Here is a 20,982-nt window from a genome sequence, read left to right on the forward strand (position 1 = left end):
GTCGTTATAAATACGACAGACTATCACAACAAAAAGCTACAACACCAGCCTACATGCTTTATAATCTTTCATTGATACAAGGTAAAATTCTTACTACTATTCGGAAATACCGTGACCGTGTGAAATATTTCGGTCACTTACAAGAGAGTTCTGCCTGAAAAATCTGACTAAGCATAATCCCAGCCTAATGATGACCTGATAAAAGTGAATGGAAAAATGCTTCTTGAAGTGTAGTATTTGGGGAGCAACATTTTTATGCCTTTTATCCGACCTGTAATAGGAAAGTGGGAACTAAACAAGCGCTCTGTTTACACACAGCGATTTAGTAACCTTCCGTGCGGATTAGTGATTTGTTCGGCGACCGGGCTAATCGGTCGGTAATTGAAATTATTAACAAGATCGAGGCCAGTTAAAAACTTACTATTTCACGGTATTTTCTGGTTTGCGGGTCACGCGATGCAACTAACTAAAAATTTTAAAAATAAAAAGCCTGTTCTGCAGGCTAGGTATTTTCGGAATAAAACAGGAATCTCTAGAATTTCCGTTGGTATCAATCAACTGACCATTTATTTGATTTGCTTTGTCACGTAAAGAAAACCGCTTTGAAGTTGTAACAATGGAAAGGGTGACAATGCTGTAAAGTCCCTTTGTTTTCCTGTTGCAGTTTATGACCTGTAGTGACCAAGTTGATATCAGTTTCTTAGAATCGCCCGTCCGGTGAACATTCTCCGGTGTTTGATCAATGTTTCTTTCCTACGTACGTTTTCTCAATGGCATCAGTGCTTCTGACCATCAAAGAGGACGTGACTGAATTAGTTTTTAACCGGGAACTGAACGAGCCAGTTGAAGAGTTGCCACGACGCATTCAAAACTAAAAAGTAAGCCGATTTGAGCAATCGTTGTCCGCCACTTTTAATACACAACAGCAAATTTAACTTTTGACTATTTTATCGTGTTTAAACCCAAATAGCTAACGAAGTGGACAGGGGAGAAGACTTCTTCGAGTTCGATTGCTTGACAATCAACTTAATTTAACCGAAGACAAGTTGGAAACGAGAAAACGCTTCATCCCGGCCCGTTCCTATCGCGATATGGACACACTTGGTAGGTGGATTCTTTTACTGAACTATTCATTTTCTATGCTTGGCACGTAAAATGTAAAGTTTTCTGGGATACTATCCTTAACTTTTTGTATATATGGAAACTGTTTAGGGATGATTACCCAGCGAACGGAGTTCCAATCTTATGGGTAATGAAACCAAAAAACCGTTTTTCCCGCCTAAAAGCTTTGGCGCCCGTGCATAAATTAATATTGTAATTATAAAAGTCAGACTTGTGACATTCTTCCGGTATCTCCGGAATCCACTTCAAGTATTCTGTTTGCGCGTTACTCGCGTAAATCTGTTTCCATCTCATGGAGTTGTGCACTGGTTATAAGTTTTTTATCAGTATATCTTGGTGTAGTTCATTTATCTTATGCTGCGATTACCTTTTTAACTGCCCAGAGCTCAAATTTTAATCGCTTACTGCTAGCTTGCGTGACGTTCATCCTTTATGAGTTTTAAATGTCCTCTCATTTTACTGCCGGTATCTCCGGAAACCACTTTGAAGAATTACATCAAGTATTTTGTTTGCCGCCATTGTTCGCGTGAATCTATTACCATCTCACGGAGTTGAACACTGGCTATAAGTTTTTAATCAGTTTATTTTGGTGCAGTTCATTTATCTCATGTTGCGCTTACCTTTTCCCCCTGTATGAACTGCCCAGAGCTAAAATTTTAAGACGGAATCCACTAGGAAGTCGAGTAATATTTATTAAAGTTGGGCAAAAATCAATTTCCAGAATAATTTAAATCCTATTGCGTTATTTCCTACCCTTAATAAAAGGTAAAGATGTAAGTAATTATCCGTGATAACACCCACAACAATTTCTTATCAGAGTCTGAGAAAATGAATTTCAAAGTTCACAAGGTATGGGCAAAATCTCACGTGTAGCCATTTTGTAAATTCGTCTTTAAGCGATTCAGTGGAATTCAGCGGAACTTCAAAATGTGTTTTCGATGTGTGGTGTTGTTAGAAAAGATTTCTTTTGATAAGATATTTGAAGCAGTAACAAAAAAGTTTGCAATAAGGTGGAAATAATTCTGGTACAACAATTTCTTATCAGAGTCTGAGAAAATGATATTTAAAGTTCACAAGCTATGGGCAAAAGCTTACATCTTTTAAGCGATTCAGTGGAATTCAGCGGAACTTCAAAATGTGTTTTCGATGTGTGGTGTTGTTAGAAAAGATTTCTTTCGATAAGATATTTGAAGCAGTACCACAAAAGCTTGCAATCAGGTGTAAATAGTTTTGGTACATAATTTTGTCCAATAACTACTCGAAGTCCTGGCGGATTTCCTCTTAATCTCTTACTGCTAGGTAGCGTGACGTGTGTTATTAGTTTAAATAACAACCATTAAGTTGTTGATTCTGACAATAAGTTTCCGATTAACATGTAATGTCTAAGTTTATAAGCCCCCACGTGTCCGCACCGCAGACCGGTTATTTTTATTTTATTTCGGTACATGGAATGTAGGGAATTTTTTTAAATTGTCCGCAAGTTTGCCTGTTCAGTTTTGCTTTAAACAACCCAAAATGGACATTCTTCGACACAAAAAGAGAAGTCAGTTTAAATCTTTTTTTTGTTATTAAGTTACTTGGAGGACTGAATTGTTGATGTATGAATTGAACTTATTTCTCTTTAAGTACTGTTTCATTGACTTTGATCTTGTGTACATAAGTACATAACTAACAGATAAGATTGAATAAAAACTAAAATGTGATAAGGGTTGAAGGGCTGAACTCCAGCAGAAGCCGTTGTTTTGTCAAGGCAAGATTTAATTGCTTGCCTACTGGCAATTTCCTTGCTGAGGTTGTCCCTTGGGACAGCCTTGCTTGGGCTATAATCTGCAATCTGTGGGTTCTTGCTTCTTTTTCGACCTGGCTCGCATTTTTTTATAGACTTCCCTTTTAACCTTTGATACCAAATTCAAAATTAATTCACTATTTCAAACAATATCTTCATGAACACCATCTGAAAGCAACCTGCAGTCAACAAGTTCAGTGCTCCAAGAGTGAAATCCTGAAAAAAAGAGAAAGCAAGCAAAGAACGAATCGCATAAATAGAAAAAAAAAAATCTTTTTTGCAGTCTGATGCAGCTAAAACAGTTAAAGGAAAAATCATCGAGCTTGAGAATAACAGTAAGAGTGCCAAGCAAATGGCCAGTTTTTAATGAAAGAAAACAAAAGAAAAAAATAATATACTTCTTTATTCTGCTTATTGCAAATTGAAAGAAATACTACACCAGATCGTCTACTTCTGACAATGACGTTTAAGGGGCTGCGTGCAATTCACGTTAGGTTTTATTCATAATAGTATAAAGTCTGATAATGTTATGCATGGTTGGAATAGGAAGTCTTCATTACAATGCTGTTATCATTGGCTTTGGAAAAGCAAGCCTGCTTCACAAAGGAATATTTTACAAGTAATATAACCAAAACACTGAAAGGCAGAAACATTTTAGGTATCGTTTTTTGACATCTGAACTTGTAGCTAGTGATTCATTTTATGTGGCGGTAATTTTGTAAAAGTATCAATAATTGTGAGAAATAAAAAAAAATGAAATAGCTAAATGCGGTTGGAACCAAACCTTTGTATTGTCATGAAAAAAAAATACAATGTCAAAAGAAATGACTTATTTGTAGGTCGAGATTACATTATTTAATGTGCACGATTTATAATCACAACAAATCACTTTTCGTTGCAGAATGGTTCGAATGTGGATGTTCAACATGAGATAGCTGCAACCGTGAACAACAGCACAAGTCTCATTTCGACACAACAGTTGATGCTAGCCGGTCAATGGTGCAATTCTCGGTGAAATTCGTTCTTTTTAACCTTGCCACTTACATTTCAACAGAAAGAAATAGTTTGAATTTTCATTTCTTTACTGTATTACATTAATTGGAGCAAATTGCGATCCCAGAAGTGGAAACACAATATTTTCAATATATCATTTATACAGTTACAGGTGAAAGAAAGTGCCTTATATGAAGCCATTTTCACTGCATGTATATACGTCTTGACTGTACACTCAATAAAGATGTAACTGAAATTGCTTGTCAATATGATCCATTTTAATGTGTCATCTCAACTCTTTTACATATGTTAAATCTACTAATTATTTATGGTTAAAATAACCCCATTTTTAACCTATTTTTTTTAGTTAAATTAACAAAAAGTAACTAAAAAAAATGGGTTGTCTCAGATGCACCCCGGGTACTTTTTTAAATGGTTGATTTAACTAATTTTGGTGGTTTCTAGCCAATATAATTTAGTTATTTTAACCAAAGATACTGGCTATTTTGACTTAAAATAACCTGGTTAAAACTGCCATTTTTAATGGTTAAAACAACATAATTATTTGAGTTAAAATGACGTAACAAAAAGGTAAAACTAACCCTGTTGTTAGTTATTTCAACTTCATTAAATAAGTTGTTTCAAACCAAAAGAATCTAGTTATTTTAAACCATTTTAAACTGGTCAAAATGACTAAAAATAATGGGTTCTCTCAGATGCATATGGCAACAATTTTAATTGGTTATTTTAACTAGTCAGTTTTTACAGTGTGGGAGGGGTGTAAGCGCACATTTGCGGAAAAGGGCATGCACACCTTTGCAGACTGGCTGCGCTATTACAACAATCTTGACGTCTCTCTTGGCCTGGAAGCTCTTGAAAAGATGAAAGCTTTTTACGCTGAAAAGAGGATCGACATTTTTAAAGACGCAGTTAGTATTCCTGGGGTTAGCGTACATTACTTGCTCAGAGGATCTATTGAAAGAGGAGCTGAACTTTATGCACCTTGCAAAGAAGCGTACGAAATGCTAAAAGAAGCTGTTGTTGGAGGGCCAAGCATAGTATTTACAAGGTATCATGAGGTGGATGTCACAAAAATAAGAGACCATCAGTATAAAGAACCTAATTTTTGTAAAAACATTGTCGGTTACGACGCAAATGCACTTTATTTATCAACAATGTTAGAAAACATGCCTTGTGGAAAAGGAGTAGTCCGTTATTATGCAGGATTTGAAGATCTAGAGGCAAGTTTACTAACGCAAAAACTAAAGAATGAGCACTGACAAATCACGATATTTTGCGGGAACCGAGTTCAATAATTGTTTTATCATTCGATCACTGAATTTGTTTCGCACAAAGTACCTTCGGGAGCTGCGTGGAAACCGCACTATTTCTTGCTGAATTAATACAGACGAAAGCGTAACTTCGCCTTCTTTGTCGTTTTTTTGCTGAAATTCGAAAAGAACAGACGGCGATGAAGTACGAACGAGATAGTGGAAAGGAGTTTGTCAGATTCAAGAAGTTGTTACGCTCTTCGGACACTTCGTTTACGACTTTCATTGATTGATGCAGTGTTTTCACTCACTTTGTAGCAAGCTTCGCAAACTCGGGTGAATAAAATTGCACTGTTTTGTTTAAGAAGAAAAAACCAAGAGCAAAACAGCTCCAATAGTACAAAACTTGGGTGAACGTAAGTGCAGCGAAGTGAAGCAAGAAATCTGTCAGATGATGCAATTCTTTGTCGTTTTTTGCTGAAATTCGAAAAGAAAAGACGGCGATGAAGTATCAACGAGATAGTGGAAAGGAGTTTGTCAGATTCAAAAAGCTGTAAAGCTCTTTGGACACTTTGTTTACGACTTTCATTGATTGATGCAGTGTTTTTACTCACCGTTGTAGCAAGCTTCGCGAACTCAGGTGAATAAAATTGCACTGTTTTGTTTAAGTTTTATTTGCGAAGACAATGATTTGAGTGAGTTGCATGTGCTGTGTTTTGCCTACGGTTGTTAAATGCTTTTCCCGTTCTGGACATAAGTTTATTGTTTTTGCTGGATTGACTGACTACAAGCTATATAATTAATATGTAACCGGACTACATGCTTGTCCAATTTGGAATTAATTTGATTCAAAAAATTCCTCTAACAGCCAAATTTTGGTTGCCCTCGGATTTTTTTTCATCAAATTATTTCCAAATTGGACAGCATGTAGTCCAATTACGTATACAAATTCGCAAGTAGCCAATCAGAAGCGCGATCTACTGTCCTGATATCCTACGATATCAAGTCACTGACCTGATATGCCACCACATCACGGTCACTTTGAAGTAAAGAAGTGTTACTGTACGATGAATTGAAAAGAGGTTTTACCAATAAAACAGAATTTCGTAGTTTAGCGGTCGTAAAAAGAGAAAAACGTTCCTGCCAAAACTAAACTTGAGCGCGCTCGCCAATTGCGCGATGTTTGCCGATGAGTACTGAGACATTCAGACTGAAAAATGGAGTCCGAATTTCTAAATTTTTCGCTTAATTTTGATTTTGAAAATTTAGAGAATGAAACTCTAAACAAACGAGTGAAAAATAAGGCAAAGAAGAACCTGGTAAAAGTGTTGAAGACCTAGTCAATACAATTTGCAGTACGTTCCTTGCAAGCATGGCATCCACAGAGCGATAAATATAACGGGAGTTTAGGCTGAATTTGGGTACGGTAAATACCTAATCGTACCTTTTTGGTACGCTTCGGCTGCATATCAGGCTCGTTTGGTCTCGCCATGGGTATTTTGGCTTGACTGCGTCTCGCCAAAATACGAACCATGGCTTGACCAAACTCGGCTGATATGCCGCCGAAGCGTACCAAAAAGTTACGATTAGGTATAATATTGCCGAAATACAATAAGAGTAAATTCTATTGCGTTCTTTATAGTTTCGCTGTTTTTTCGGGCCTAGTAGACAAATCCAACCGCTCTTCTTCATCTCTGGAAAACGAGCTGCCATTTTTCTCGGAAGAGTGAACACAACTACGCATGATGAGCAGAATAATATTTAAGTTCACTGTCAGACGCTAATGCGCACGAGCAGACCATTATTTGTAGGCAGTTATTTCCAGATCACGTGGTGGGCTCTCGGCCAATGAAAAGGAAGATAAAATTGCATTGAATGATAATACTATTTACTTTCAAAGAGAGAGTAAAAGGAACGTTTGTAAAAGGAACGTTTGTAATAGGCCATTTCCGAGTTACCCTTTGCCTCTGTCTCAAAGCGAGTCTACGTGCGAAACCATTCAAATGAAAATGAGTTTGATTTGCATGAAAATGAGCCTAAAGGTGAAATTCATTTTCACATGAATGGTTTCGCACGTAGACTCGCTTTGAGACAGAGGCAAAGGGTAACTCGGAAATGGCCTATTGCTGGAAATTTATTTAGCTGCATCCTTTTAGCACTTAGTAACTGTGATCAAGGAATCATAGCTCGTGTCCTTTTTGTCTCGTGTTACGGCACGGTCACGTCGTAAACGACGTGACCGTGACGTAACGCGAGATATTGCAGTGGATTTGGTCCCTCAGGATAGTGCTTTGTGTAAGATCTCACGTAAGGTAACGAAGTGATAAGGTAGCAAGGAAACAAGGTAAGAAATAGACCTTTGGTTGTATTCCAAGTGAACTTTTTAGACCTTCATTCTAACGCTCCTGGCATAATATGCGGTTTCTCTTCGAGTTTAATTGTTACACATATATTGTAAATTCTCGGAATATAAGGTACGTAGTATTTTGCTTTTAGGCGATATGGGGCAGGGGTTTGGGCAATTTTTCTGGGCAGTATTTTTTTTCGCTTTCTGGTTATGCAAAAGCAAACTTTAAGATTTTCTTCTTTTTTTTTCCTCATGGTTCTCCTTGCACGATTTTTTTCAGCTTTATTTTTCTGTGCTGGAAATTGTTCTATCTGTTCTCTGTCCCCTTCTTAAAAAAATAATGGACATTCCCGTCTCTAATGTGATGTATTACATGAAGTACCTTCCCTTTGTTAGTTCGGCAAAATGCCGACAATATGATAAAAAGATGATAAAAAGATTTTATCTAAGTGAATTGAAAAACAGATGCTAATGTTTTGAACTTGGTTGTCATAGTTGTGGTTATTTTAAGACCTTACGTAAGGTGAAGAAGTGACACAGTAGCAAGGTAAATCTCTCAGGTTTGCAGTCGGAGAAAAAACTCATTGTCTCTTGTGTGTGGTTAAATGTGAACGATTAGTTGATTCTTATTTGTTGCAAGATTACAGCCGGCGTTGTAAAAAGATGTCTAATAAATGGTCGCACCAATTTACAGATCTGTCAAACAATGTGTCAAGAGGAGAATATTATTAAGCTAAAATTGAGTCAAGTTATCACGCAATCAAATAAAAGATTGGCACACAATTACCGCGGTTAACGTTATCTGAAAAAACCGGAAATTAATTTGCTTTGTAAATTGTTCATGATTGTACTTATGTCACAAAATCATCTGTTCTCCATTTTTTACATTTCAATAAAAATAAAAATCTGTGTCAAAAATATGGCATCTTAACAACTTTGAAAACAAGAGTATGCATCTAAGACGTCAGTAAGGTAAAGAAGTGACAAGGTAGCAAGGTAAATCGGGTTTGCAGTGGTAGAATAAAGTGATTTCTCCTTGTGTGTCGTAAAATGTGAACGATCAGTTGATTCTTATTAATGAATTGCTCAAGTATCTTGCACGGATGTGCGACGGGTCACAAACGGGTCAGATTAGTTTGAAGGTGTGGAAAGAATAGGGTTACATGTTTAATAGGCGTCCTTATTGTTCATATTGTCATTACCCGTATAAGTAGGTAAGCATCACAGATATATTTAGAGCGGTTCGTATGTTAATGAAGGTTTTCAGTTGTTACTTAGTTTAGAGAAGTAAGAAGTAATTTGATAGACGTTTAGATATTTAAGATAGGTGAGTACGTGATGTTATGTGTTAGTTTTCAGTAGTTGTTGTTTTAATGGAATGATTATTGTTTTGTTTTTGTTTTCTAGGTTTTGTTTCTGTATAACTTATTGTTTCTGTTGAAGACAGTCTGAAAGAAAGTTTGAGGAAGGCAGTGAGAGAGAGACCTATCATCAATTAGTCGGTTTATTTATGGCCAAACTATGAGGTAGGAAGTTTTGTATTTCATTAGATATTTGTGGAGTGTTTGACAGTTGTGTAGCATTTTTAAGCTGCTTTGCATGTTTTGAAAACGGGTTGTAGTTTTCTTCCTTATATGGAGTGTTTGGAATGTGGTTGTAATTTAGAGAGCGTTATAATATTTCTAAGAAAACGTACATGTTTGTTTGTTAGTCCATGTTCTTGTAAGTTTTTGTAAAATAAAAATAGTGATGAATAAGCTGCTGATGTATCAGACTTGTCAGAAATGTCAGAAATGTATTAATGGTGGCGTTTGTGAACGAGTATGTGAAAGCGGTAGGGAATTGATGAGAAACAAAGGTTGTTATTGTAGGAAATGTTTTGACTATGAAAAATTGCAGCTTAAATCAGTGTCTGATGAAAGTAAAATTGATAAGTTTTGTTGCGATAAATGTTGTTGTAATGGGCGAAGAGTTTTGAAAAGAATCAGCAGAAAAAGAGATAGAGCTCCATCGAGAATTTGCTTGAAGAAAATTCATAGTTTATTTCATAAAAAGAGTGTAGTTAAACGTAGTATAAAGAATCATATTAAACGCAATGTTCCTGATTCTTCGTGTTTGAAGGCTTGTTCGTGCAAATGTACGTGTTGATATGTTGAATCGTTCTCAGTATGTTTGCTTCTTGTATTTAAAGTTATGGTTTAAAAAGGTTATTTTATCTTCGTTTTATTCTGGTTAAATTTAGCCGCGGGAATAGATTGTATCGGGGTTAAAGAGGGATTGTAATCTAAGCAATTAGCTGGCGGTTCGGGATTGAATGTCAAAGTTAATCTTGCACACATAGCACATGTTGTTTGAACAAAAGGTTTGAATCGTTTGAATCGTTAGTCGATTGAATACCCAACCATTTTAAAGTTATGACCAGTTATCAAACAGCGTAGCTCTGTGTAGAAGTTAAAGTCTCCCTTTAAAAGTGAGATTTGATAACGATTTTGTGCGAGTTAAACACTACTACATTGTTTATTGCGTACGTTCGCGCGGAATCACGTGTCAAGCAAGATCGAATGTTTCCTAATTAGCAGAACCTAGCAGAATATTTCATTCAGTAGATTTCATCCAATAAGCAGGCCAGAGTCTAAGCGCGGACAGGCAGAAAATTGCGAAGAAAATGACTGTAATTTACACGTTTATCAGCTGCTGCGTTGTAGCTTTGGCGTTACAAAAACATTAAGACCGGCTCAAGAGTGACCAAAATCAAATTTCTCCTCACAATATCAATACTAAATCAGGAGAAGAGGTTATAAGAATTAACAAAATCATCACCACTCGCATGTCATTATCACACAACAGGCTAAGCGGTCACGAATAAACACCCAAAGCGATACTTCATATAGCGTGACGAAAAGCACATGGAAGTCATAGTATAAGTATACAGTAGAATCTAGAATGAATGCTTAGTGAACCAAAGTGCAATACAGCGTTTTTCCACAGCTTAGTATCTGTCTGTCATCTTTTTCTGCTGTTTTTGGAGTCCTATAACTGTTTAACGGCCAGATGCTGAAGAGTACTTTGAATTTAATTTTTTATGTTACATACACGCTTTTCAATTTTCGATATCTTTGCAAGCAAAAAAAGACGTGAAAAGCGATCTCTTTTTAAAATAAATTCTGAAAAGTGACACGAGACACTAAGCCCAAAGGGCTTTTGATTTGTACGCGTTTATTTTCGTGCCTACCTAGTTTGTCCGTTTCATGATGCATTTCCCGTGAGTCTTTGCAGCTTCCGCCTTATGGAAGGATCGGGACTAGATGAGACGCGGTGAGTATTGTTGTTGTTCATTATTCAACTTTCCATCAAAATTCCTTATAAAATAACTACATGTACAAAGATTGCCAACTTTTCCGTGTGCCACATTGTTTTTACTCAGTTTAAGCGGCTCTTGTGGAGCGAACACGTATCGATCTCTTTTAATGCTTCCAATTTAGCAAACATGCTTTCAGTCATGAAAGTCTAAGTTTAAAAATGCCCCGTGTAGCTGTTTAATCGCACTTCCCGTCGGTAGTTGAATTGAAGGAAAATTACTTGTCCTTGTCGGAATTTTTAAAAGGGTTGTCGTTTGTCGCGATTTTATTTTGTGTGTTGTCGCTACTTTCTGAGCTGTGTCGCTTAACCGCGCTTATCGGAATTTACCCTGGCAGGGCCTCATGAAACACAGTTGAAAGCCGAACATTTAAGCTGTAGCTGTTCATTTATCTTTACTTATTATGCAGGTGATAACTCGACTTTAGCTTCGAATTAAGGCCTTGTACAGAAGAAAAGAAGATCTCTAGATCCAGAAAAGTCAAAACGTAACCTGCCAAGGGAAGACTTGAATATTCGCGCAAACATCATCACGCTCCGTAAAAGGTAATCGTCAGACAGAAAGTCTAAAGTTTTCTTTGATGGTACCGTAGCCATGCATAGTCACGCTCCATAACATTCGCTATGATTTCCGTTTCAAAGACAAAGTTTTAGTATCATTATATTTAGTAAAAAACTTCTGTTTCAAGTATGTTACCCTTATTGCCATGTTAACAGCCATTTTGTGTAAACATATCTCAGACATACCAGTAACTTATACATGTATTTAATACTAAGGGACTACAATGGGTCACGGTATTAGGCCCGGGTATTAGGTCACACAAGATGCTCTTTTATTACAGCCATCTTCCTTTGGCCAGAAGAAAAGTTATGCAGTCGTCAGTTTTAAAAAGAAACCCTTCGATACAGTCACCCAGATATAAGGTTTTGGTTTATAGTAGATCGAGCAAGATTTTTACTCAACGAAACGCCACAAGCAATATCAGGTGTTTTAGTTTAATCCTTGATTGGCGAGGACAAAATCTTGCAGCCCTGACCGTTTATCTTTTAAAGCGTGTTGTACAACTTTCATCACCCGATCAATGAACTCAGCAAAATGAACTCAGCAAACGCAAAAAGCTAAGATATAATGAAGATGAAGTGTTCAACATGACATAAGCATGGGACAAAGAAATTTCTGAGTCCCCGACGGGAATCGAACCCATGGCCTCCCAGATATCAGTTGGGCGCTCTAACCAACTGAGCTACGTGAGACTCGTTGTGAGCACAGGCGGCCCAAGCGCACTATGTGAATTAGTCATAAAGTATAAGCGAACGTGACCCTTACCTTTGAGCGGTGTTGTGTTACAAAGATGCGATTTATTAGGGTTTGTATGGGAACTCAACGATTTTGTTTCAAAAGGAATAATATGTAATGTTCTGCTAATAAAATTGACTAACCTAATTGCCTTGTTGAATTCTTTGTTGTTCGCCCGCTTCTCAGGCCATTTTGACTGGAAGCGGCTGGCTGGTGGTGTTCCACTATAGACGCTTCAAAATGGCCTGAGATAAAGCCCCTTTAAATACCCAAATAACATATTTCCCTACCCTTTCACATACCTAAACTTGAGAAATTCCTACCCTTTGATATACTTGAAGCGTGAAAAAGGTACCCCTTTCGGGCGGAGCCTCCCCGAATAGGCCATTATATGGAGTACCCCCCCCCCCCCGGATGTAATTATAAGCACGATTCACATCCTCGCGTTTCCACTCCAGGTATGAATTGCAAGAACTCTTTGTCTTTTGCCGGAAAAGAAACAGCAAATACATGTCAAAAAGCGAATTGGCAAGTAAAGTTTCTTTGATTTGTCAAACATGAAAGCGACATTACTGACCCTAGCAGTATGCAGGACGCGTGTCACATATCAACCTAGTAAAATGGCCTAGCTCACAACGAGTCTCTCGTAGCTCACTTGGTTAGAGCGCCCAACCGGTATCTGGGAGGCCATGGGTTCGATTCCCGGATTCTTTGTTCCATGCTCGTGTCATGTAGAACATCTCATCTTTATGAAAGCGAATGTTTCTTAAAGCAACCTGACCTTTTCCCAGCATCAACAATCTGTCGCGCAAATTGAACATTTCTCAAGAATTTCCTTCCATAAATGAAACTTTTTTTGAGAGCGGAATATTTCCTAAGAAGAAAGCTTTCAGACCGTCAGACAATATAACAAGAGTGCCGCGTAAAATCTTTGCAGTGCAAAAAACAGTACTGCTGATTCCATGTGTTAAAAAGATGACCCCTTGTTTTCTGCTTTTTAACGTGGAAACTATGGCTTCACTGTGAACTAACGAACGGCTATATAGCTTTATATAGGTTTCGATTCGTCTGTTGGAAGAGTTTAAAGCGGCCTTTACACGACAAACTATTGGCCATGTCGTGTTGGCAAACTCAAGTTGGTGTGTGTGAACAACGCATACAACGGCAAACAAGTTGGTCAACTGTTGGCGACAAAATAGAACTTGTCTCTATTCTCACCAACGGTTTACCAACTTGTTTGCCAATTGTTGTTGTGTCGTTCACACACACCAACTTTTTGCCAACTTTAGTTTGTCATGTGAAGGCCGTTTAAGGGCCGAAAATTTCCAAGTCCACTTTGACTGGTTTGTCAACTATTGTTATTCAACTGCAGAGAAATAGTTATTGACTGTATTGCCCATCTTTTCGATTTTCATTGTGATTTCTTGTCCGTGACATTTGTTCTGCTTTTGGATTTTCGGAGGGTAAGCGGTCAATGGCAGGAGGCCTAGGAGGGAAATAAGCGAAAATGTTGCATATTGTGATTATAATGAAAACTAAACTGAAATCACTACATTGCGAAATAAATTACGATGTAAATTTTATTGTCATCAACAGTAATACAATGCGATATTAACATAAAATTAACTTATCGTTGTGACCAAGGGAGGACAATGTTGTGTTGCATTTATTTATGGTCTAAACGGTAACCGCTTCGGCTTAGTTGCTACACATGTATTTCAAACACTACACTCTTCGATTGGAACACTCGTTTTCAAATGAGAACTATTTTATCACTCGAATGTGAAGAGAATCAGTTGCAAAATATGCAGAAAATCGTCAAGGGAACTTGTTAGGCAACGGCCTAGTCAACTCATCTTCGTAAGGAGTTAAAACAAGATGACTCATCTTGTTTTTACTCTTTACAAAGATAAGACGTTTGAAACGACTTTAGAAAATATGTGGTTTCTTGGTAAGTTTTATTCGCATCTCCTCCACTTGTTCGAATTACTTTCGTGCTGATTGCTGCGATTGCCTGCTTCTTACCTGTCCTCATACCAATACAGTAAAGCTCTATTAAGGGCCGGGGAAAGGTGGGGGGGGGGGGGGGGAAGGGGGTGGGTTATTCTTAACAATATTTTTTTGGAGGGGATCTCATTAAAGAGAGGGGTTATCTCAAATCATAGACCGGTTAAAATACAAATAAAGAAATAAAGTGAAATTTCCGATATTTCAGTGCTGTTTGACAACACATTTTTACAAAGCAGTAATCTTAAAAAGTAAATGTGATGGATAAATAAATTACAAAGTGAATGACTTATGTCAATAATTGACTACTGCCTTATAAGGAGGGTGGGGCTTAAAAAGTGTAATTACAACTTTTTTATTGATGGTAAATTGACTACTACCTTAAAAAATTGAACTTATTCGGAATCGTGACATGCTAGCCGTAATTATGCAACTTAAAATTACAGCTCCTCATCTTAGCTTTCTTAGTTTCTTTAAACAATTACTGACAAAATCCTGAAATAAATTTCTTGCTTAAATTTAAGGAATAAAATTCTTACATTCAGCTGCTGATCAGCCGTGACATGGCATCCATCGCAGATGCAGAAGAAACTTTGCGTTCAACGACTCCCAGAGCAAATTTTCAGCGGTTAACAAGACTTCTGATGTGCGGGGGACTGAGGCTTTTAAGGGAGACGTTTGATTCCATTCACAAGCCAGCTTATCTTCCCTTGAAGCTGACTGATCCTGCCATACAGACTCAACTGAGGGGAGCAAAACTTACCCGACCGGAGTGGGCTTGTCTGTACCCATCCACAGGGTTGTACGGCAAGTCGAGCGACTTTGACATCACATTAACTTTCAGGTTATTAAGGACAATCTGCGGCCTCACCCCTCCTCCCGGCCCAAGGGGATGGGACGATTTGCCAAACAGCTCAGACCACAGTCTTGAGGCAGATTTAGTGCGAATCAAATATTATCGCAATGAAGTTTACGGCCACAGCAAGACCATGGAAATATCTGACGCGAAATTTACTGGCCTTTGGAAAAAAATTAGCGAGTGCCTGATAAGAATTGCAGCAAGCATCAGTCACGCCAAGAAAGACGAGTGGAAGAAGGCAATTTATGATTTTCTTGTTAATCCTCTAACGCCAGAAGAGGAAAGATATATTGAAGAACTCGATAAGTGGTACAAGCAAGACATGGATGTTAAAATTGAGGTGGAGAAACTGGGCGATACAGTCAAAACGTTAAAGGAAGATATGAAAGAAGGACATGACAGCATCCAAGAGGAAGTCCGAAGCTTACGACAAGAAATGGAAGAGACTAATCGTCCCGTGTACATGGCAGGACCTGTAGGTGAGTTAAACAAAGTCAACGATATTTGCTTGAGGCCTATGATATGATAATGTTATAACGGAATACAAATTAAACAGGGGAGGAAAAGTGTCCTCATTCAATTTGAATCTCCCAAAGGGATTGAAAATTGTCTTCATCCCCTTTCTAGGTTATATACCATGATGATGTCTGATTTGATTACAATAGCTTCAAAATAGTCTATAAAGAGAAGTTTCTAAATCTAACATGTGTAGCATACATGTACAGTAGTTCAATCACTCAGGCTGAATCAGGGGATGCCCTTTTTGTATACTGAGAACATTAAAAGGCTGTGTCCACGTCTGTAATACCGGTATGGTTAATCTGGCTTGAAAAATAGATTACGGTCATTTCTGTTCCAGGCTCTTGGTAGCTTATGACAGCGAAAAACGCGGGCGAGCGAGGAAAAAAGTGAATGACGATACCAGAAGGTTTCTTATTTAATACATCTACCTTTCGGCTGCATTGTTTTGATTGAAGTAGACCGCCTCATTGCTTCAAAAATTAAAGTTTGAATCTGAGCCGTGTTTCGCGTGTTTTTTCAAGATGTGTGATGGGGGTGTTGTTAATGTTTTGCTGCTGGCTTGATTCGAGCTCAATGTTCATTAAAAATGTTTGGTACAGAAGTTGTTAGTTCTTTCTTTGTAAATTAATTTTTTAAGTTGTGGTAAATTTAAGCCTTGACAGTGGCCTTTACCAGCGCTCGTTCGGTGAACCGAAAATACTTACCAACTCAAGGCCAGATCGTCCAGACTGGTATTACAAACACAGCCTCTAAAAGCTTTACCAACATGGCTTTTTATGGAGTTGACTTACTCGTGTACTGGCAGAATGACAAAAAACGAATACGAGCTCCCAAGCAAACCCTACGGAATTCTAATGATTACTAATTTTTATTAGTTTGGTCAGGTTTGTGCCGACAACGATGCCACTGTTTTCGTAATACTGAATAAAACGGTTAAGTCAGAACTTTAGAGTACTGTTCGGGAACTTCTCCCGACGCTGGTTTACAATCAAGAGGACTGTATCTTTCCAATAGTTGCGTTTAATTCTCTCACAATCTCGTTTACAATGTTATACCTTCAATCGCTATTCCGTTCTGAACTAAAGCTTAATACATCAATGGCTTATACATCCGAGAAATGAAATACAATCAGTGCTGCGGTTAAATCTTGGCTCGCTATATCCTATTGTAATACATAGCCTTAATCTAGCTCATAGTTATTCTTAGTTAGCCTTGAATCAAGTACGTGATCTATTCCCTATACAATCTGTAAGTAAAAGTCACGCAGTGACGTAACATAACAATTCGAATAGCGTGATATGAAATTACAATTGACTATTATCAGACAAGTACCGACTGTTCACGAAATAGTTACGTGCTGCCCCTCCCTCTAAGCCATTCTCAAATCCCACCAATTCTCTTTTATTTTTAAGTCATACAGATACAATTGAACATCGCCGAGGGCATCACACAGGCTGGATTGCCATTCAGGCCTCAGTTACTTGAAACAGTCGGGTCTGAAAGGATGTGTACCCCAATACCTCACCAAGAACAGGCTGCAGGAGTGGATGGTTTTGACTCCGCAGAACTTCAACTAAATCCGCTTGATCCTCCATCGGAGTTACAAATGTGGAACGTTATTTTATCATTTAAGAAATCTTTTGAATTGTTTTTACAATACTTAGAATATAAACTGAATGTTTTTGTGCGTGGCCACGACGTAGGAAGTTTGTTGATAACCGTTGAATACAGCTCATTGCAGGTCCTTGAAGGACTATGGGAAGATTATAGCAGTGGCCATCTCAATGAAATCGCCCAAGAAATGCTTGTAACAGCAGAGGTTTTGGATAAGCTTGGTGTTAATGAGGTGAAGCTGAAAAGCTTCATTTCTGAGGACGAATACGATAACGGCAGACAGATCTTCATGAACAATCCAGGTGAGTCAATAGAACGGGAGAGAGGGGTGGGAAGAACTCACGAATAAAGGTGTCATGAAGGCGCGAAGGATTTTTAAGCAATGAATAAGCAATTTCCGTATTTTAAGTCGGAGTAAGTGGACTGCTGTGAACAATAATTTTTTGTGATCATTGATATGGGGTATTCATTTGGGTATAGTAGTTTTTTGGGTTTATTTGGGTGTTGAAAAATGGCTTTACTTGCATCTCCCAACATTTGTTCAAGATCCACAAGGAAGGCAAATGAGAGGGGTGGAACAGCAGCTGTCAAATGCCCAAGGACAGTTGCGAGGAATCGAAGAGATGAAACAGTTCCTCTTGCGCAGCGGGGTATTTTTAGCTATTTTTGACGAATTTCGAGGTGTTTGGATAGCCGATGAAACACTTTCTCGAGTGTTTTAATATATCTTCTCAATCGAAACAAAAATTACGGGGTGAACGGAGAAAAAAAACGTAAAAATCTATGCTAATTAAGACCGGGAATCCAATCCTCCTTCACGGTTATGATTTTCTCTGTTTTAACTTGATGTATTATTAATTAGTTTGAGAACGGTTGGTGGACAACTACTACTAGAATAATGAGACTGTGTGAGATACTACTGACTGGGGTGATTTAAGCAAGGGTTTTGCAAAAATTACGTGATTAAAAATATCCATTAAGAATAAGTGTAGCATTTGCCACCATACCATTCCGTAACTGTCTCTGAAGAATTCAAGTGATCAACGGATGACACGCCGATGAGGTTCGAAAGTTATTTTGAGATTCAATGCCGTTTCTAGCACGTTCAGAAAATTTCTCTAAAAAAATTATTAGACCCCCTCCATTGCGAGTGAATATCATTAAAAAGAGGTTCATGTCATTTGCATTTAAAAATATTTCTCGCATTAGATTTGAATCATGCAGTTGACCTTGCTTCTAAATCACCTATGCCAGATCGAGAATTTGTTTAAAGCTATTAGCATGTATCATCGTTTAGATACGCGTTGTTTCCCTGTAGTCAATGCTGTTTCCAATAGAGCTTTATCTGTCGGAGCACTTTGGCAAGATATACGAGAGAGCCGTGAGACAACTGATGAAGCGAAGGGAGTGAAAACAGGCATCGATCAATCATATCAAATCAAATCAAAAAAAGGTCCCATGGTATGCAGAAAACATAGCCTGCAGAGCAGAACTAGGTAGATACCCTTTAGCAATAGAGGTAAAAGCGTCACTTTTCTGCTATCGGCCAGAGGAAGAATGACACTAGACCCACAATGCATTGCACCGTTCATTCCCAGCACGAGTTCTCGAGATGGCGGGTTTTCTTCGTGAATTTGTGGATGTTCTCCTGGATATTTTTTGATTTATGTCGACGTAGAAGGTAAGGAAACTATATTTTCTTGCAGTTTGTTGTTTACTTGAAGTTTTCCATGCGTTTTTATGCCATTCCGTCAGTTAAACACGCTTATTTTGGCTGTTGTAAATGACCTTCGATTCGCATGTGATTGATGACTCGTTGTTTGCTCATGAATTTCTCTATATTTGAAGATAAAGAAGTGAGCTTTTTCCGAATATTAACTACTAGCGAATAGCTAAAAGGCCAAAGGATTGTTTAAGTCCAAAAGGACCCAAAAGGACCCAGGTTTTTCATGATTTTTCTTAGCTTGAAGTTGACCAAAATTTCACAAAATTATGTGATTTCTCACATTTGACAGCGATTTACGATTTATGCAGATTTCATACTGGACCGTTTAGAAAGTAGGGGTAAACGCGGTTTTTTCGACTTTTTTTGCTTGTTTACAAGCAAAAAAAGTAGAATAGCGTTTACCTGGGCCAAAATCTGAACCGGAAGGGATTGCATTCTTGTTAACTCTCAAGGGACTGTTTTAATTTCTCAAGGGAATACTTTCCGCTGTGGGTGATCAAAGCGCGTGACTTGGAAAGTGTATAGCTGTGCTTCAGCACTTCCGTTCTTGTAGAAAAAACGTGACTTGTCAAATTTACAAACATTATGTAAGAATCAAAAACGTGAGTAGCCCAAATCTTACGTCACATAACCAATTAAGAATGTAAGGGGTTCAGCGCTCGAAGGCTGCGAAGTTTAAAACGATTAAGAACGCAATTTTTACCAGTACAAGTCTTTAGGGGCTAATATTAATTTAACCTAAAATCACATAGCGAAAACAAAGACCGCTTGGACATGTCCAAGCTATTTAAAACTACCACTACGTCAGACCCATGTCACGCGATCTCTCGCTTGTAGCTATAAATAATCATTCACCTAGTTTCAGTTTGAAAACTCTGCGCTCTGTTTGTGTGAAATATTTATTTTTGTGTTACTCAAGCGTTTGGCTCGGAGCGAGTACAAGTCGTACAATTTACCCGGAACGTGTTAAATATTGCAAAACAACGACTTATTTTCTGGATATCCCAATTTTTGTTTTGAGTTTACGGTATTTTGAGAATCGAAACGTTATCGAAACGTAAGTTGCAAGCTCAGCAAGAATGTGTCAAAGCACGGGATACACGTCATCGCGTCAGGGGAATTACCAAAAGCTTGTCGGAAGACGCTAAACGGAGAAACACAATGGGATAGCCTTTATAGTCTACTCTTTATTTTGGCTTGATTTGGCTTTCTTTTAAATGAACTGGTTTGGGTTATTTTATTGAACATTCGGAACAAAATAAATATTTGCATGCTAAGCAGGCATTTTTCCGGCTAGGCATGTGGTTTTAATAAGCAAAAGATGACGTGGTAAAGGAAATTCATGTCACGTTCACTCCGTGACTAACGCAAACACGACTTGTGTGTTTCTCAAGTGACTGCTTTTCTAAAGATTTTACTGTGCGGCGCCGTGCCTTTAATTTAGCCAAAGCACTGAAAGAGGTCAGGAGGTCAAACATTACCCGCACGAACACACTAAAACGTTGCTAATAGTTAACCAAAAGGAACTCATTTCATGACAATGAATGATTTGCCACTAATCGGATCCTGTGTTTTGCGTGGAGGATTCTGGGATCGCTAGGGGGCAAACATTGCAAGTCGCTAGAAGAAAATGTATGGCGAAAAGTTGTTTTGACGCTCAAAAATACGATTTTGGAGAGAGATCAACGCTTTTTCGCGAGTATTTTATCAGGAATGGATTTGAGCATTGTTGATACTCGAAAGTGTAAGTTTGTGTTTGAATAACCGTGAAATATGTGATCAAGTTTACCGATAAACCTCCTAAGGCTTGCTTTCGTAAGGTTTATTTTGAAATTGACATCTCAAAATGGTCTCGAAATATTACAAGTTAGGTATATATCGGAAGGAAATTACTTAATAAAGCCTTTTGGGTTGTATTTACGTGTGTACAGGATTATTTCTATGCTAAGTTATACAAATAATTTTAGTAACATGCCCGGCCGGTAGCGATCACTGTCATCATTGTGCGGTACATGTATGTGATAACTATCGAAAGCTATCGAAGGTACCCAGAGAGGCAAAAGATTCTTCCTTGCTCGCGA

At 38.0% G+C, this 20,982-nt stretch overlaps 2 protein-coding genes, 1 long non-coding RNA gene and 1 other non-coding gene across 4 annotated transcripts in view; 3 read left to right on the forward strand and 1 right to left on the reverse strand.

Moving 5' to 3' along the window:
- The window catches only part of LOC144654706 (uncharacterized), a 92,281-nt gene that overhangs the window by 53,821 nt on the left and 17,478 nt on the right, over positions 1-20,982 (forward strand). The window lies entirely within an intron of this gene.
- On the forward strand, positions 680-4,157 carry LOC144654768 (uncharacterized). The gene is made up of 3 exons (XR_013570981.1): positions 680-878; positions 971-1,104; positions 3,810-4,157. It is a non-coding gene; the product is annotated as an uncharacterized LOC144654768 (long non-coding RNA).
- Positions 10,740-18,423, forward strand: LOC144654720 (uncharacterized). The gene is made up of 4 exons (XM_078514946.1): positions 10,740-10,834; positions 11,287-11,422; positions 14,705-15,518; positions 16,974-18,423. The coding sequence occupies exons 3-4, from the start codon at positions 14,744-14,746 to the stop codon at positions 17,522-17,524; spliced, it is 1,326 nt and encodes a 441-aa protein (XP_078371072.1). The 5' UTR covers positions 10,740-10,834; positions 11,287-11,422; positions 14,705-14,743; the 3' UTR covers positions 17,525-18,423.
- Positions 12,057-12,131, reverse strand: Trnai-gau (transfer RNA isoleucine (anticodon GAU)). The gene has a single exon. It is a non-coding gene; the product is annotated as a tRNA-Ile (tRNA).

This window comes from Oculina patagonica, chromosome 5, assembly GCF_052425735.1.
Source record: "Oculina patagonica isolate OP01 chromosome 5, crgOcupat, whole genome shotgun sequence".
Classification (NCBI taxonomy): domain Eukaryota; kingdom Metazoa; phylum Cnidaria; class Anthozoa; order Scleractinia; family Oculinidae; genus Oculina; species Oculina patagonica.